The following is a 20,158-nucleotide window of genomic DNA, read 5'->3' as shown; positions in this document are numbered from 1 at the left end:
TTACACTAAAATATCTTCATTTGTGTCTGAAGATGAACGGAGGTCTGACGGGTGTCCAACCACATGAGGCTCAATGACACAATTTACATTTTTGGGTGAACTGTCCCTTTAAGGCTAACGCTTAATCGATTAATTGATCGTTAATTTAAACGACGATCGATCATGGAAATTTGTGTAAATTGACATCCCTACTAATTATTAAACTAAATTAACCATATAAACTACGTGACTGATCTAAAGCCCACACTGTCACTGTATGATAACTGAAATGAACTGATGACATCAGTGTTTTCTCCAGAATGGCTGAATAAAATTATGCTGCATTATTTTCCTATTTAACACTGTAAAGCTGCTTTGAAACAATCTGCAATGTTAAATAAAGTTGACTTGACTGACCACATACAGACCATGATTAGGGTGACCACCCGTCCCGCATGTCACATATTGAGAAAAAGTCCCGCATTTTCATCAGTCTGTTGGTTTTTAATTATCATATTAAGAAAACATGCATGTGTTCTTTTGCCTTTATAAGAAAGCATTTCATTTATTCTTTTTGCGGCATCGTTTTTCACCTAGACATATTTAACAGCGCTTCGTCAGACGTAACATCCCGCCTTTCACAAATCCAAAAGCCGTTTTTAAAATCCTGTCCAATGGTTGAAAAGAAAGGAGTAAACACGGTCACTAGTAGGTTCTGACGGCTGTCAATCAAAAGGTGGAGCGGTGATTCGTTCCATTTAGAAAATGAATGGATAATTCGGTAAATTGGTTATCTTAATATATAATATAATATATAAAACTGTCAATGAACTAATTTCATGTTGCTTTATATTTTATTTGTTCATTATTGGACTGGGTCAGATCTGATGCTGCTGCCTTTGGGCTCAGTGATGTTGAATTTAAATGATGTAAAATGTTACATTGATGTAATGGTGTTTTCTGGAAGGGACTAAAGAAAAAAGTATTTTTATCATCTGAAAGGCAGAATACATGTTTTTATTAAGTTAGATAGACATTGTGTAACAGTTTCAGGTTATGTTTTACAGGGTTCCCACTCTTTTTCAGCAGCCATTTTCCAGTACTTTTCCAGGACATTTTTAAATGTTACTACGGCGGGAATAAAAAGACAAGGATCACGCCAAATACTGCTTTCGAAAGCCGTCCAGTTTATTGCCATTACTAAACAATCCAGCATTTTTCAACATGAGCTCTTCATCATACATTATGACTATGGAAGCTTGTTTACACCACAGAAAAAGAAAAGGTAATTGTGACTTTTTATCTCGCTATTCTGACTTTCTCGCAATTGCGAGTTTACATATTTGTGATATAAACGTGAAAATTGTCGCAATTCTTTTTTCCTCAGAATTTGACTTTATAACTTGCAATTGCAGTTTAGATCTCACAATTCTGAGAAAAGAAGTCAGAAGTGCAAGATATAAACTCGCAACTGCGCAAAAAAGTCAATTGTGAAGAAAAGGTCAGAATTGCGAGTTTATATCACGCAATTCTGACTATATCTTGTAATTCTGACTTTTTATCTCGCTATTCTGACTTTCTCGCAATTGCGAGTTTACATATTTGTGATATAAACGCGAAAATTGTCGCAATTCTTTTTTCATCAGAATTGGACTTTATAACTTGCAATTGCAGTTTAGATCTCACAATTCTGAGAAAAGAAGTCAGAAGTGCAAGATATAAACTCGCAACTGCGCAAAAAAGTCAATTGTGAAGAAAAGACTTGCGAGTTTATATCACGCAATTCTGACTATGACTTTATAACACACAAATGTGACTTTATATCAAAATTATGTGATTAGGGAGAAGCTTACGAGTTAACATTCACTGCATACATTTGAGCAGTTATTATTAGCAAGACTAAACGTCATTATTCAGAATACTACATCAAACTCAGCGTCATGAACATGTGCTTTCTGCAACTAGCGCTGATTGTTTGGGCCAGCGATAAACTCTTTATACTCGGCTAAAGAAATAACTTTTTTTAGAAGAATTTTAACAAGATTTTCCAGGACATTTTCTCTAATTTTCCAGGTTTTCCAGGACGAGTGGGAGCCCTGTTTTAGTGTCGGTAACATGTCCCACACAAACTTAGTAATTGTCCCACATTTGTTTTTTTTTTGATGGTGGTCAACCTAACCATGATCCACTGATGGCCGTGTGGAGACACACACACACACAAACAAACACACACACACACACACACACACACACACACACACACACACACACACACACACACACACACACACACACACACACACACACACACACACACACACACACACACACACACACACACACACACACACACACACACACACACACACACACACACACACACACACACACACACACACACACACACACACACACACACACACACACACACACACACGGGTGATCTACCTTGCTGACAGTAGTCGAACTTGTAGTGTGTGATGTCCTCATTCTGCTTCTGGCAGAAGACAATGTAGTGTGTGATGTTTCCGTTGGGGTCGGAGGGCGGCTTCCACTTCAGGATGATCTGCGACGAGGAGTTCGACCAGGAAATGGGGTCCAGTGGCACTGAGGGTCCTGTCACACATTAGAAACAGAGCAGCTTCATATTTATGTATATATATATTTTTTTTTTTTGTATGAGTACCACTACTGACAATAATACTATTATTGTCATTATTATCAATGTTATCTATTATTATTACTGTTATTACTGTTGCCGTCAACACAACTTATCACCATCTTTAGCATCATTATTGTATTATTATTAGGGCTGTCAAAAGATTAATCGCGATTAATCGCATCCAAAATAAAAGTTTGTGTTTGCATAATATATGTGTGTGTACTCTGTTAATTATTATTTATATATAAATACACACACATTCATGTATATATTTAAGAAATATTTGCATGTATATACATTTATATAATCTATAATATATATAAATATAAATGTTTTATATATAAAAATAATATTTTTTTCTTAAATATATACATGCGTGCGAGTTTACATATTTGTGATGTAAACGCGAAAATTGTCGCAATTCTTTTTCCCTCAGAATTGGACTTTATAACTTGCAATTGCAGTTTAGATCTCACAATTCTGAGAAAAGAAGTCAGAATTGCAAGATATAAACTCGCAACTGCGCAAAAAAAGTCAATTGTGAAGAAAAGACTTGCGAGTTTATATCTTGCAATTCTGACTTTATAACACACAAATGTGACTTTATATCAAAATGATGTGATTAGGGAGCAGCTTATGAGTTAACATTCACTGAGCAGTTATAGCATTAGCATTAGCTAACGGCTGCAAGTGGCAACACAAGACTAAACATCATTATTCAAAATACTACTCGCACTAGGGATGCCACAATTCTCAATATAATATTGAACCGTTCGATACGGCATTCACGGTTCAATACGCGCTTGTGAATTGCGTTTTTTTCGGTTTCACATTTAATTAATTATTTTTCTACAAATTCTATCATTTGCCTCCATCCCAATACTGAACAACGCGACATACATTCACATCACAGGTCAGTGGTAGAGTTACACTCACAGAACACTAGAGTTATTCACAATCACCAAAGTTCATTATCTGCATGCGTTTTAAAGCCTTCATTCGTGTGGTTTTAACATGTGCTTCTCCGAGCGCGCGCACTAAACGCCTGTCAAACACGTGATTACTGGACTAAGTCGTCGTCTTACTGCGCTAATACTGTCAAATACACACAAGGTTAACATAAACACAGTCGGTTATGTCTAAAGTGAAAGTAAAATCGTGTGTGTGTGTATATTAGATGCGTGCAGGTCTTTCATTGACAGCGGCGCAGCCTATAGTGAACACGCCGTCCTTAAAGGGACAGTTCACCTCTAAAATGATGTCATTATTTACTCACTCTAATGTTGTTCCAAACCTGTATTTATTTCTCGATGACAGAATTTTAATTTTTGAGTGAACTATTCATTTAATGTTAATACAACAACAAAAGACAAAGAGAAAATCACTCACTGCTCTTGACTGAAGAACTAATACAGTAGCTTTAATAAGAATCAGTGTATATTTAATAGTGAAGTCTGTGAAGTGTTTTATTTTTACATTCACTCATTCAATTTCATACTTTAATGCTGCTGTACAGCTCTGAGCTGCCAGAGTAAATCTTTATATATTTATTTTATATTATACAATACACTAGGAATGTGTACAAGGTTTTTTTTAAGTAAAGTTTTAAGTTTAAGTAAGTGTTTTCAATTCTTTTAAGTAAAATAAAGAAAGAGTATTGCAATAAAAAATAGTCTTTTTTCTCCTTAACCTCTTGCTGTTCCTAAGAATAGAATAGTAAAAAACTGATGTGACAAGCCATCAGAACCGAACCGAACTGAAAACCGTGGTTAAAAACCGAGGTGTGTATTGAACCGTGGACTAACTGTATTGTTGCATCCCTAACTCGCACGTATCAAACTCAGCGTTCCTGAACATGTGCTTTCTGCAACTAGCGCTAATTGTTTGGGCCAGCGATAAACTCGTTATACTCTTTTAAAAAGAAGAACAAGATTTTCCAGGACATTTTCTCTAATTTTCCATGTGTTTTCCAGGACTGGAAAATTAGTCATCAATTTTCCAGGTTTTCCAGGACGAGTGGGAACCCTGACGGAGAACACACTCCTCCAGGAGCTGAACTTACGAGTGGCGTTGGTGCGGACGTAGATGATCTCGCTTTTGGCCCCGCGGACCTGATGGTCATCAGAGGCGGCGAGTTGGGTTTTGACCATGACGGCGTACTGGGTCCAGGGCTTCAGAGGCATGATCAGATAACCCGGCTCCATCTGGTTGCCCTCGGTAACGCGTTTCGGCGGCTCCACATCGGCTATCGCCCAACTGTTGGAGCCGCAGGCGTCCTGTCCGTCATACTCCGTCACATTCCTGAAAGGACTGAAGGGAAACCAGAGCGTTTTCAGGCTTTCCTAGATGATGCCGTTTATAGACGTAGCACATCATTAATGAACTCATTACTATTAAATATAATAATATACAAATTAGTAAAAGTAACAATTCAAAACCAAACTGGAACGGAAAATCAAAACCCAACCCAATGAATCATAAGATATAGTATGTGATAAAGGGTCAGTTTATGGTCAACTCACGCTTCCTTATAGAAGACCATGAACCCCAGCAGGTCCCTGAAGTCTGGGGGCCAGAACGGCTCCCAGCGGATGAGGATCTTGTCGGAGGTCGTGCGGATCAGAGTAAACTTAAGAACCTGGTTTTCACCTGAGAGAGAGAGAGAGAGAGAGAGAGAGAGAGAGAGAGAGAGAGAGTCAGCTCTGGTTGGTCATGAAGCTCCAGTGACACTAAGAGCCCGAGGGTCTTACAGAAGGCCTGGTCTCCATAAGCAGGGACGTTGATGTCGTTTTTCGGGATCCTGTCCTTGGTCCCGGTCACCTCTTCCATCCGGAGGATCTCAGACCTGCAGAGTTTGGTGTTGTGGAGGAAGAACATCCTGCCGTTGAGGATGGTGAGGTTGTGTTTGGACCAGTCCCACAGCTGCCGCAAGTTCTGGTTGTCCATGGCGTAGAACGAGCAGTTCCTGGAAACGGTACAGAGCGTTTAATTACCGAGGCACCTATTGGAATCGCTAGATTTATTATTATTATTATTATTCTGCCATGGGAGTCTATGGCAGCCCATAAAGCACACTCATAGCAAATTTGGAGTCTCTAACTCAATCTCTCTAGCGCCACCTACTGTCCAAAGTCGCACACACGTTTATGCAAATAACTTTTGAACCATAAGGGCTAGAGAAAAAAAACACGTCCCCTCTGATTATGTGGCTCAAGCCGATTCGAATGAACTCTGTGATTCAATTTTCTGTAGTGGTAATCTTCCCGCCAAAAATCCAACTTTTTCTACCTCCCCCTAGACGGTTTATCCGATTTGCACAAAAATCGAACCGGATCATCTTCAGACAATGGCGACAAAGTTACGGAATTTAAGTTGATTCATCAAACCGTTTTCGAATAACACGCAAATTAATTTGACGTGGTGCTTGTGAAAATACACATAAGGCTATATCTATGCAACGCTTTATCGTATTCAAACTAGGGCTGTCAAAAGATTAATCGCGATCAATCGCATCCAAAATAAAAGTTTGTGTTTACATAATATATGTGTGTGTACTCTGTTAATTATTATTTATATATAAATGCACACACATTCATGTATATATTTAAGAAATATTTGCATGTATATACTGTATATACATTTATATAATCTCTAATATATATAAATGTTTTATGTATAAAAATAATATTTTTTTCTTAAATATATACATGCTTGTGTGTGTATTTATATATAAATAATAATTAACAGAGTACACACACATATATTATGTAAACACAAACTTTTATTTTGGATGCGATTAATCTTTTGACAGCCCTAGTTGTTATTGATATAAATGTCTATAATTCGGAAATAAAATGAGATATTTTCACCAAACTCGACACACACTCTGAGGACACATAAATAATGGTGGGATTGTGCCTCTTGGTGGCGCTATAATAGAACAAAACATGAAATTCCCATAGACTACAATACAGTATTATAATAAAAATTGCTAGGCCTTTGTTTTACTAGCGCTTTGGCGTATCATTATAAAACTTGGTATGTGTCTTCGGCACCATGCCTTGGTGGTATTCAAAAAGTTGAGGCACCGCCACCTTGTGGTCAAATGTTATGAAATTTACAAAAATGCTAATAACTTGATGTGGTTGAAAACACAGAATAGTTGTCATGAGATGTGGTTGAAAACACAGAATAGTTGTCATGAGATGTGGTTGAAAACACTGAATAGTTGTCATGAGATGTGGTTGAAAACACTGAATAGTTGTCATGAGATGTGGTTGAAAACACTGAATAGTTGTCATGAGATGTGGTTGAAAACACTGAATAGTTGTCATGAGATGTGGTTGAAAACACAGAAAAGTTGTCATGAGATGTGGTTGAAAACACTGAATAGTTGTCATGAGATGTGGTTGAAAACACTGAATAGTTGTCATGAGATGTGGTTGAAAACACAGAATAGTTGTCATGAGATGTGGTTGAAAACACTGAATAGTTGCCATATTGGCACCGGGTTTCGGTACCCAACCCTACTGGTGTAACCCCACCGATACAGCTCGGCAATGGCGTCTCACATACCCGGTCTCCAGCGCTTCTCCGCGGATAACACGCAGCTTGCGGAGGAAGGAGAGGGAAACCAGAGCGTAGGCCCTGCGGATGCTCAGGAAGCCCGTGATCTCCTCCAGCTGACCCAGACTGGCCTCCAGCTCCGCCGCAATGTTGTCTGAGGAACACCAGACGGGTTTTCAGACACATCAGTAACTTCACACACTCCAGAAATACTGCATGCTAAAATACTCGACTCTAATTGGTCAATAATAGCAGTCAGATATTTAAAAATAGTTTCGTATAATGACGTTCAATTGAATAATTGACATGTGTTTCTAAATATACATTTTTAATACATAAATAAAATTGCAATTATTTTATAAGTAATTAATCTATTATCTATATTTAGCCATTTTGGTGTCTAATTATTTAAAATAATATATTTTTTTATTATAATATAATATGCATTCATTTTGCTTTTTATTTTTTTATTCAAATAATTGCCCCAATAAGAATTTATTATGGTTTTATATGAATAAAACATTACAATTCTTAGTTTTCTGAAACTGTCAGAAATTTGGCTAAAGAATAAAAAAATAGTTAAAATAAACATAATTACAAAGAATTTTTGGAAATATTACAAAACATGTATGCAAATAAAACCTTGTTTTTATCTATAAAATCTACATTTATAAATATATAATATATTTTTCTTTTATAAATATTTGGATTATAGTTTTTACATCCAATTAATTTTATTTTCAGCCAATAATAACAGTCAGATATTTAAATTAGTTTTATATAATGACGTTCAATTGAATAATTGACATGTATTTCTAAATATAAATTTTTAATACATATATAAAAATGTATGTTTTTATTATAATATGCATTCATTTTGCTTTTTATTTTGATTTTAAGGGAGTTCAAATAATTGCCCCAATAAGAATTTATTATGGTTTTATATGAATAAAACATTACAATTCTTAGTTTTCTGAAACTGTCAGAAATTTGGCTAAAGAATAAAAAATGGTTAAAATAAACATATTACGAAGAATTTTTGGAAATATTACAAAACATGTATGTAAATAAAACCTTGTTTTTATCTATAAAATCTATATTTATAAATATATAATATATTTTTCTTTCATAAATATTTGGATTATAGTTTTTACATCCAATTAATTTTATTTTCAGCCAATAATAAAATAGTTTTATATAATGACGTTCATATTTAATAATTGACATGTATTTCTAAATATATATATTTAAATTTTTAATACATACATAAAATTGCAATTATTTTATAAATATTTAATCTGTTATCTATATTTAGCCATTTTGGTGTCTAATTATTTAAAATAATATATTTGTTTTATTATAATATAATATGCATTAATTTTGCTTTTTATTTTGTTTTTTGGGGACAACATATTACAAAACATGTATGTAAATAAAACCTTGTTTTTATCAATAAAATCTATATTTATAAATATATAATATATTTTTCTTTCATAAATATTTGGATTATAGTTTTTACATCCAATTAATTTTATTTTCAGCTGTCTAATTTATACTTATATTAATTCATTATTAAAATATATTGTTTATTTTTAAATATGCCTTGAATGTATTATTATTTGTTTTACAAATAATAATTTGCCATTTCATTTTTATAAATGTGTATGTTTTTTATTTTTTAAAAATATGTTATTTATTAATTACAATTATATAATTAATTAATGAATAACTAAAACTAACAGGAAAATTTCAAAGTATATTTTGGAGTTCAAATAAGTTGTACAGTAAATGCATTTTATGGTGTTTGCATAAATAAAACACATCTTAGTGAAATATTTCTACTAGTAATAAAGATGTAGATAACAGGCAGGATGAATGTAAGTGAATATGAATATGAATATGAATATGCTAATGAGCCGGTCCTCACTGCCTCCGCTGATCTTGATGGTCAGGCTGCCGTTGAGCACCGTGCAGCCGCGGAGAGCCTGAGCCGCGGTCACAGAGTCCACCGTCTTCACCCCCGTACACAGTTTAGGACACCGGCCCGCACACGGCGTACAGTTCAGCCTGAAAACATGAGTTATGATATTAATAAACACACTGAGAGAAGAACAAACCACGAGAGCAAAGGCTTTCAGACACGCCGGACATGACGGACGATTCTTTATACAGTGACTAGAGTAATCTGATTCAATCTGACTGAGTCGATTCTTTAAAGTGACTCATAAACATACAGTGATTAGTGTAATCTGATTCAATCTGACTCTGAGACGATTCTGATTCAATCTGACTCTGAGCCGATTCTGATTCAATCTGACTCTGAGCTGATTCTTTAAAGTGACTCATAAACATACAGTGATTAGTGTAATCTGATTCAATCTGACTCTGAGACGATTCTGATTCAATCTGACTCTGAGCCGATTCTGATTTAATCTGACTCTGAGCCGATTCTGATTTAATCTGACTCTGAGACGATTCTGATTCAATCTGACTCTGAGCCGATTCTGATTTAATCTGACTCTGAGACGATTCTGATTCAATCTGACTCTGAGCCGATTCTTTAAAGTGACTCATGAACATACAAGGTGTTTCTCAATGTCAAGGATCCTTCCTCTGCAGGACTGGTCCTTCCAAGTCACTTCCTTCAGAGGCGAGGCGAGGCTTCTCTTTAGCATTCGGAGAACAGGTAAATGGAACAGGCTTGCAAGTGCACGTCAGCCTCATTACGTCAGTGAAAAGGTCCGTTAGCCATCAATAACGTCATTTGTATAACGGTTGTAATTTGTACTGGCATTTTAAAAGTTAAACTTTACTTACATTTACTACGGTTATAACTAATGTTTGGTAACGTAAATACTTACACTTGAAAGCATATTGCCCCGTTAACACTCCGCCAACGTCCGATATTTTGTATTTTTGAACAAGATAGCAAAGCTGCGCGCATAGGATTGTGGGTGATTTGAGAACGCTAAGTGCGCGAAGTCTACTCGTATGCATCCTTTCCTGTATATGGCATATCTTTCGAACGAAGGACTCAGACCTTGGTTGAAATTCCGAGGATCCTCGACATTGGAACAGCCCTTCGACGGACGTCGATGACGTAGCATCCTCGGAATTCTGGCTTCCAAGGATCCTTCCTTGACATTGAGAAACGCCTACAGTGACTAGTGTAATCTGATTCAATCTGACTCTGAGCTGATTCTTTAAAGTGACTCATGAACATACAGTGACTAGTGTAATCTGATTCAATCTGACTCTGAGCCGATTCTTTAAAGTGACTCATGAACATACAGTGACTAGTGTAATCTGATTCAATCTGACTCTGAGCTGATTCTTTAAAGTGACTCATGAACATACAGTGACTAGTGTAATCTGATTCAATCTGACTCTGAGCCGATTCTTTAAAGTGACTCATGAACATACAGTGACTAGTGTAATCTGATTCAATCTGACTCTGAGCTGATTCTTTAAATTGACTCATAAACATACAGTGACTAGTGTAATCTGATTCAATCTGACTCTGAGCTGATTCTTTAAATTGACTCATAAACATACAGTGACTAGTGTAATCTGATTCAATCTGACTCTGAGCCGATTCTTTAAAGTGACTCATGAACATACAGTGACTGGTGTAATCTGATTCAATCTGACTCTGAGCCGATTCTTTAAAGTGACTCATGAACATACAGTGACTAGTGTAATCTGATTCAATCTGACTCTGAGCTGATTCTTTAAAGTGACTCATAAACATACAGTGACTAGTGTAATCTGATTCAATCTGACTCTGAGCTGATTCTTTAAATTGACTCATAAACATACAGTGACTAGTGTAATCTGATTCAATCTGACTCTGAGCCGATTCTTTAAAGTGACTCATGAACATACAGTGACTGGTGTAATCTGATTCAATCTGACTCTGAGCCGATTCTTTAAATTGACTCATGAACATAAAGTGACTAGTGTAATCTGATTCAATCTGACTCTGAGCCGATTCTTTAAAAGCTTCAAACGGATTCAGTGTTTTCGTTTTGTCATCTTAATTTGTTAAACACTGTGTAACTTTTTTAGTTTATTCTTAGCTAAAAACACTTAGTTCTTTCAAAAATATATGTGCTCATGAATGTATATTTACTTCTTTCAAGTAATAAAGTATTCTCGTAAGTTTATAATATGTCATTGTAAACACATACGGGTGAGGGTTCGAATGCGGGTCGCCATGTTGCTCCTCCATCTTGAAAGTACATTAGCCAAAGAGGGACATACCCGTAAATTCAAGCTTGGCCTTTGGCGTTTTAACACTCGATGGCTCCGTGACGAATGTGGACGAGGTCGAACTGGAAGCCATGTTAATCTTGGACTAAATCAGCCACCGTAGGAGTTAAAACGAAATCGGAATTGAGAGGAACAGAAACTAATATTCACTGGATGGTCATATACAAGTTCACCACTAGATGGGGGAAAATATCACACAGTGGAGCTTTAACTATTCAAGCGAAAAATATTTAGTGTAGGCCTATTTATTTTATGCTTTTTTTAAATATTTGATTGAGTTTTTCTCTGTTGTCAGAAACGCTGCAGGTGTGTGAACATGTGATGATGTCCAGGTTCTGATGTTGATCTGTGCTGCGGTTTGCACAGTAAAATAAACCAAAAGTGTCTTTTTAACGGCTCACACACACTCTTCAATTGTATATTTATTAGGGCTGTCAAAAGATTAATCGCGATTAATCGCATCCAAAATAAAAGTTTGTGTTTACATAATATATGTGTGTGTACTCTGTTAATTATTATTTATATATAAATACACACTAGGGATGCAGCAATACAGTCAGTCCACGGTTTTCGGTTCGGTTCTGATGGCTTGTCACATACATTTTTTGCTATTCTATTCTTAAGCGACGGGAACAGCAAGAGGTTAAAGAGAAAAAAGACTATTTATTGCAATACTCTTTCTTTATTTTACTTAAAAGAATTGAAAAACCTTCCTTAAACTTAAAACTTTACTTAAAAAAACCCTTGTACACATTCCTAGTGTATTGTATAATATAAAATATATATTAGTGCTGTCAGTTAAACGCGTTATTAACGACGTTAACGCAAACCTATTTTAACGGCGTCAATTTTTTTATCGCGAGATTAACGTTCTTTTTGGTCTAACAAACTTTGTAGTTTTTTCACATGCTGTTGCAACAACTAGTAACGTTAGAAAAACTACAACACCACTCCGGATGTAGCTAGACCGGAAACAAAACATCAGGCACGCTGCGGCTGCCCGCACTCGTTTGGGCCATTAAAACAGTAGACGTGGATGGCAAGCGTGAGACGCCGAAATGAGAAACGTATTAAGCCATGGTTTAACTCAGGGGTCTTCAACTAAAAGTGCTTGTCTTGAGCGCTGCTTTCTGCTCTGATGGTGCATTCACACCAGGCGCGAATGAAGCGTTTTGCGCGAGTGATTTAAGTCAATGCAAAGACGCAAATAGACATTCTGCGGCGCGGATTAAGCGGCGTGCATGTCGCGTCATTCGCGTCCGGTGTGAACGCACCATCAGTCTCTTCTTCACTGCATGCTTGACCGCGCGTCTGGGTCTGAACGTAGTAACAGTGAGCATTGCAACGTTAACTGTTTCATTATGTCAAAAGGCTTCGCGGTCCGGATTCGGACCGGAGTCCGCTAGTTGGCGACCCCTGGTTTAACTGCACTATAGGCGGAGTCCTAGTTTACCTTGCATGTGCACTTTGTAATTTTATTTTGTATCACCCTGTTTTGATCCCTTAGAAAGGGCTGTTGAAGGGGCTGTTTGTGCAACAAAGTATTTGTTTCACCCTTTTATTGATGGGCAGTGTTACATTGTGTGAGCGATTATTTGCTCCAAGTGAGAATGTTGGTGTGAAATCGAACACTAAAGTATGCCAATGTTGTTTTCAATAAAACAAACATTTGAACAAAGCAAGCCGATCCACTTTTCTATGTTGAGAAGAGCATTAAAATAAGAAAAAATAATGGGACAAAAAGAAATCAAGGGACATTTAGAATAAATAAAAATGTGCGATTAATTGTGAGTTAACTATGACATTAATGCGATTAATCGCGATTAAATATTTTAATCGTTTGACAGCACTAATATATATATATATAAAGATTTACTCTGGCAGCTCAGAGCTGTACAGCAGCATTTAAGTATGAAATTGAATGAATAAATGTAAAAATAAAACACTTCACAGACTTCACTATAAAATATACACTGATTCTTATTAAAGCTGCTGTATTAGTTCTTCAGTCAAGAGCAGTGAGTGATTTTCTCTTTGTCTTTTGTTGTTGTATTAACATTAAATGGATGGTTCACTCAAAAATGAGAAATGAATACAGGTTTGGAACAATATTAGAGTGAGTAAATAATGACATGATTTTAGAGGTGAACTGTCCCTTTAAGGACGGCGTGTTCACTATAGGCTGCGCCGCTGTCAATTAAAGACCTGCACACATCTAATATACACACACACACGATTTTACTTTCACTTTAGACATAACCGACTGTGTTTATGTTAACCTTGTGTGTATTTGACAGTATTAGCGCAGTAAGACGACTACTTAGTCCAGTAATCCCGTGTTTGACAGGCGTTTAGTGCGCGCGCTCGGAAAAGCGCATGTTAAACCGCGCACGCGAATGAGCCGGCAAGGCTTTAAAACGCATGCAAATAATGAACTTTGGTGATTGTGAATTACTCTAGTGTTCTGTGAGTGTAACTCTACCACTGACCTGTGATGTGAATGTATGTCGTGTTGTTCAGTATTGGGATGGAGGAAAATGATAGAATTTGTAGAAAAATAATTAATTAAATGTGAAACCGAAAAAAACGCAATTCACAAGCGCGTATTGAACCGTGAATGCCGTACCGAACGGTTCAATATTATATTGAGAATTGTGGCATCCCTAATACACACACAAGCATGTATATATTTAAGAAATATTTGCATGAATATACATTTATATAATCTATAATATATATATATAAATATAAATGTTTTATATATAAAAATAATATTTTTTTCTTAAATATATACATACTTGTGTGTGTATTTATATATAAATAATAATTAACAGAGTACACACACATATATTATGCAAACACAAACTTTTATTTTGGATGCGATTAATCGCGATTCATCTTTTGACAGCCCTAATATTTATTTAATGCCAATTCAATATTATAATCTGATCAGTTAACGGTTAATAATCGGATAATGAGTGGCGGTTGTCGGTCGGGTAAATGAACGTTTTGGGCATCCCCTATTCAAGAGTATTGTGGATTAATTTAGAGACTCCTAACCATCTTTCCAAACTGCTACTACAAGAAACACTTCAGCATTTATAGTTTATTTATAAACCCCAAAACACCCACAGACAGAGTTTGAGCCGCTTTAAGTTGTGTTGTCTTCTCCTAATGGACAATAACAGGGAAGGACGGGGCTCGCCGTTATGAAACAGGACCTGAAACGTTCGAGAAAAACAAGCCAATGACGTCACTTCAAAACAAAATTCCTGGAAAACGGAGGAGACAAAGGAGCCCAAAGGCCACCTCTTTAAAGGCCCCGGGACCCCAGGGAACGCACACAAAGGCTGCCATTGTGTTAATTCTCTCTGTGTGTGTGTGTGTGTGTGTGTGTGTGTGTGAATAATTCCCACACATGAAGCTGGACGTGCGGAAGCTTCCCTACATTCCCAGGCCAGCCGAACTCGAGCTCAGAGGATGCTATACTGTTGTGGTTCGGCTCATTATTCATCCTTCAAAAGTGTGGTTTGTTTGTTAAAGCTCCACTGTGTGATATTTTCCCCCATCTAGTGGTGAACTTGTATATGACCATCCAGTGAATATTAGTTTCTCTCAATTCCGATTTTGTTTTAACTCCTACGGTGGCCGATTTAGTCCAATATTAACATGGCTTCCAGTTCGCCCTCGTCCACATTCGACACGGAGCCATCGAGTGTTAAAACGCCAAAGGCGAAGCTTGAATTTACGGGAATGTCCCTCTTTGGCTAATGTACTTTCAAGATGGAGGATCAACATGGCGACCCGCATTCAAACCCTCACCCGTATGTGTTTACAATGGCATATTATAAACTTACCAGAATACTTTATTACTTGAAAGAAGTAAATATACATTAATGAGCACATATATTTTTGAAAGAACTAAGTGTTTTTAGCTAAGAATAAACTAAAAAAGTTACACAGTGTAGCTTTAACAATAAAAAACGATGAATACAATGACAGAAGGGCAGAAAAGGTATAACATACAAGATATTTTTATATATATATACCTCGTTTTTTTTTAACCCGTTTTTTGTTATTCTATTCTTAGGCGACGGGAACAGAAAGAGGTTAAGGAGAAAAAAAAAAGCTAATTTTTATTTTACTTAAAAGACTTGAAAAACCTTTCTTAAACTTAAAAAAACCTTTTACACATTCCTAGTGTATAGTATAATATAAAATAAATATATATATAGGTTTACACTGGCAGCTCAGAGCTGCACAGCAGCATTTAAGTATGAAATTTAATGAATAAATGTAAAAATAAAACACTTCACAGACTTCACTATTAAATATACACTGATTCTTATTAAAGCTACTGTATTAGTTTTTCAGTCAAGAGCAGAGAGTGATTTTCTCTTTGTCTTTTGTAGTTTTATTAACATTAAAGTCCCCATAGTAGGAAATAATATGGATGTCAAAAGCTACCATCAGCTGTCTGTGTTCAACAGAAGAAATTAATACAGGTTTGGAACAATATTAGAGTGAGTAAATAATGACATGATTTTAGAGGTGAACTGTCCCTTTAAGGACGGCGTGTTCACTATAGGCTGCGCCGCTGTCAATTAAAGACCTGCACACATCTAATATACACACACACATTTTACTTTCACTTTAGACATAACCGACTGTGTTTATGTTAACCTTGTGTGTATTTGACAGTATTAGCGCAGTAAGACGACGACTTAGTCCAGTAATCACGTGTTTGACAGGCGTTAAAACGGTGCATAAGCACGCGAATAACCGGCAAGGCTTTAAAACGCATGCAAATAATGAACTTTAGTGATTGTGAATAACTCTAGTGTTCTGTGAGTATAACTCTCTGACACCAGCATTGCAAGCGTGTCTAGAACTGTGTGCAGTGATTGGATATTTGCTCATATCAGCGCACTGCAAAAACAAAACAAAATAAACAACGCAATTCCACTCGCTTTCAATTTAGACTAAACCATGCTATGATACTTCTGCTCAACCACTGACCAATCACAGCCCTGATCAGAAACCGCAGCACATCGTTTAGTCATTTATATATCGCACCAAATCTGTGCATGTCAAATTTCAGCACGGATTAAAAATATTAAATATTAAAAATAAAATAGTTGCATCGTTATTTAGTAATGTGAGAATATTTTCATGACAATTGAGCGAAATTTCCTAATTTATGGAGGTGTTCGTTTAATTTTTTTTAATTAATGTAATTTTAATTATTCAATCATTTACATTTTTCATTTCAAGTTATTTAATACTTTTATTTTTACTGTAATACAAATGTTAAAAAAGTGCATTAAATAAGAATTGAGTGAAAATAATGTCAGTCATTTTCTTTAAGATTATTTTATATTTTGACATTATTTTCACAAATATTACAGTGCGTTTTTTTCCTCGTTTATGCTAATTTAATTAATCAATTAGTATCTTAACTCAAATGATGTAACATTATAATTAATCATAATATAATTCATTATAAATCATATTTAATTGTTGACTTTATTCATTTAAATTATTATTTGTTTACTGTTATACATTCAAAATTCATATTTTATTTAATTTTATAAATTCAAATGATCATTTGTTTACTGTTATACATTCAGAATTTATCATAAATCATATTTAATTTTATTCATTTAAATTATCATTTGTTCACGGTTATACATTAATAATTAATCATAATTCATTATAAATCATATTTAATTTTATTTTATTAATTTAAATGATTTGTTTACTGTTATACATTCATAATTCATCATAATTAATATTTAATTTTTGTTTTTATTAATTTAAATGATCATTTGTTCTCTGTTATACATTCTGAATTAATCATAAATCATATTTAATTTTATTTTATTAATTTAAATGATCATTTGTTTACTTTTATACATTCATAATTCATCATAATTAATATTTAATTTTTGATTTTATTCATTTAAATGATCATTTGTTCACTGTTATACATTCATAATTCATCATAATTCATTAATTCATATTTAATTTAATAAATTCAAATGATCATTTGTTCACTGTTATACATTCAGAATTCATCATAATTAATATTTTATTTTATTTTATTCATTTAAATAATCATTTGTTCACTGTTATACATTCAGAATTCATCATAAATCATATTTAATTTAATTTAATTCATTTAAATAATCACTTGTTCACTGTTATACATTCAGAATTCATCATAATTCATATTTAATTAAATTGTATTAATTTAAATGATCATTTGTTTACTGTTATACATTCATAATTCATTATTATTCATATTTAATAAAATGTTATTCATTTAAATGATCATTTGTTCACTGTTATACATTGAGAAATGTATGTATTATAATAAGAATCACCATTTTAGAATAACAAATATTACAAAACCTTATTGATTACATTTAGAGAGAAAATGTGCTCAGCTGTCATGAAAACGTCACAATACAATATATTCATGAAATATATAGTGGCGTTCCTTTAAGCATTTTTCTTTTTCTCCATTAATCATTTCTTTTCCTTGTGATTTCATGGTGAAACGTGACCTGTGACCTTACACTGATTCTTGCTGTGAACATTCCCTAAATCTCATCCCTGTGCTCTGAGAAGGCCCTAAATCGTGGTGAAATCAGACTAAAGCTGTATATACGTACGTGGTGGAGTTGATGGTGGTGTATCCGGATGGGCATTCTGGGATGCAGGCCCCGTTGTGGATGACGTACTGGTGGCAGTCTCCGCTCTTGCCCTTGCACTGGTGGTGGAGGTCCTGGCAGAACTTTAGGGACACACAGCGCCAGCTCCTGAAGGTGTAGTATCCCAGCGGGCATTGCTCCACACACGCCTCGCCGAACAGGAAGTGGCGACACGCTACACACGTGGTGGCGTTCCCTGGCACAGAGCAGCCGCCCAAACACTGGGCGTGGCAGCACTCCTTATGGGCCGTACAGGCTCCGTGCACACACTCAGAAGGACAAACTGGGACGGGAAAGAGGAGAAAACAACAAACGTATTAGTAGGCCTGTCACGATAATTGCTGGACGATAAATTAGCCAAGAAATTATTGCGATTAGGGATCGACCGATATGGATTTTTTAGTGCCGATACCGATTTTCTTGAGCCGATACTGCTTTTGCTCCCTCAATTTACATCATAAAAATGACACGATCATGATAATTAAAAATTTACAAAAAGGAACATTTATTGAACTAAAAAAAGCTATATTTAACAAATAGTAAAAACAGGTGAGGTAGAACAAGAAAAAAAAAAAGAGTTCAGTGGTGAAAATAAATATTTAAGCATAAATAAAATAATGACACTATTGCACACAGTATCAACAAGCGAGCAGCATAATAAAGTGCACACTGACTGTACTATACTTCATTTAAAACTATTTACAATCTAGTCATTTAATGGTTACACTCTAAAAAATGCTGGGTTAAAAATAACCCGAGTTGGGTTGAATATGGACTAACCCAGCAATCGGGTTGTTTTGACCCAGCGGTTGGGTTAAATGTTTGCTTAAAACAACCCAATCGCTGGGTTAAAACAACCCAATTGCTGGGTTAGTCCATTTTCAACCCAACTTGGGTTATTTTTAACCCAGCATTGTTTAGAGTGTAGGTGCACTTCACTTAATCTCTTGTAGAGCAACACCAGCGGTAATTCAGGAAAAAATCTCCCAATGCTCCACGTGAAACTTCAGTCTTTCCACCTTTTACCATCGTCAATTCTCAATTGATTTTGATTAATATGCGCGAGGGAGAGCAAGAGAGTTTGAAGACGGTGAGAGCTGCCCTGTGGACGCCTGTCTGGAAATAATGCAGGGGAAAAAATATCGGCAAACACAGCAGCCTTATATCGGCCGATACACGTAAAAATCACAAATATCGGCGAACGCAGCAGCCTTATATCGGCCCATACACGTAAAAATCACAAATATCGGCGAACGCAGCAGCCTTATATCAGCCCATACACGTAAAAATCACAAATATCGGCGAACGCAGCAGCCTTATATCGGCCCATACACGTAAAAATCACAAATATCGGCGAACGCAGCAGCCTTATATCGGCCCATACACGTAAAAATCACAAATATCGGCGAACGCAGCAGCCTTATATCGGCCGATACACGTAAAAATCACAAATATCGGCGAACGCAGCAGCCTTATATCGGCCGATACACGTAAAAATCACAAATATCGGCGAACGCAGCAGCCTTATATCGGCCCATACACGTAAAAATCACAAATATCGGCGAACGCAGCAGCCTTATATCGGCCGATACACGTAAAAATCACAAATATCGCCGAACACAGCAGCCTTATATCAGCCGTTACACGTAAAAATCACAAATATCGCCGAACACAGCAGCCTTATATCGGCCGTTACACGTAAAAATCACAAATATCGGCGAACGCAGCAGCCTTATATCGGCCGATACACTTAAAAATCACAAATATCGGCGAACCCAGCAGCCTTATATCGGCCGATACACGTAAAAATCACAAATATCGGCCGATATATCGGTCTAACATTAATTGCGATAAACGATAATATTGTCGTTCTGAGACCATTTTCATCCAAAATAATGATAATGGCATAATAATGCAGGTACACCTTTTCAAAGATCAATACACTTTTATTTCTAAAGACTAT

The 20,158-nt window shown here is 35.7% G+C and overlaps 1 protein-coding gene across 2 annotated transcripts in view; it reads right to left on the bottom strand.

Moving 5' to 3' along the window:
* insrb (insulin receptor b) overlaps nt 1–20,158 on the bottom strand; it is a 183,961-nt gene that overhangs the window by 62,809 nt on the left and 100,994 nt on the right. For both annotated transcript variants that reach the window (XR_013815874.1, XM_079808049.1), the window contains exons 3-9: nt 18,157–18,478; nt 9,135–9,274; nt 7,217–7,361; nt 5,392–5,606; nt 5,164–5,290; nt 4,704–4,951; nt 2,428–2,595 (exon numbers count right to left, since the gene is read on the bottom strand). Coding sequence is in view for 1 of the 2 variants with exons in the window: in XM_079808049.1 (XP_079664175.1) it covers nt 2,428–2,595; nt 4,704–4,951; nt 5,164–5,290; nt 5,392–5,606; nt 7,217–7,361; nt 9,135–9,274; nt 18,157–18,478 (1,365 nt within the window). In the remaining variant the exon portion in view is untranslated. The remainder of the gene's footprint in view (nt 1–2,427; nt 2,596–4,703; nt 4,952–5,163; nt 5,291–5,391; nt 5,607–7,216; nt 7,362–9,134; nt 9,275–18,156; nt 18,479–20,158) is intronic.

This window comes from Gobio gobio (assembly GCF_949357685.1).
Source record: "Gobio gobio genome assembly, chromosome: 24".
In the NCBI taxonomy this organism is placed as follows: domain Eukaryota; kingdom Metazoa; phylum Chordata; class Actinopteri; order Cypriniformes; family Gobionidae; genus Gobio; species Gobio gobio.
The sequence above is the reverse complement of the archived record's forward strand: the minus strand, read 5'-3'. Positions and strand labels throughout refer to the sequence as shown.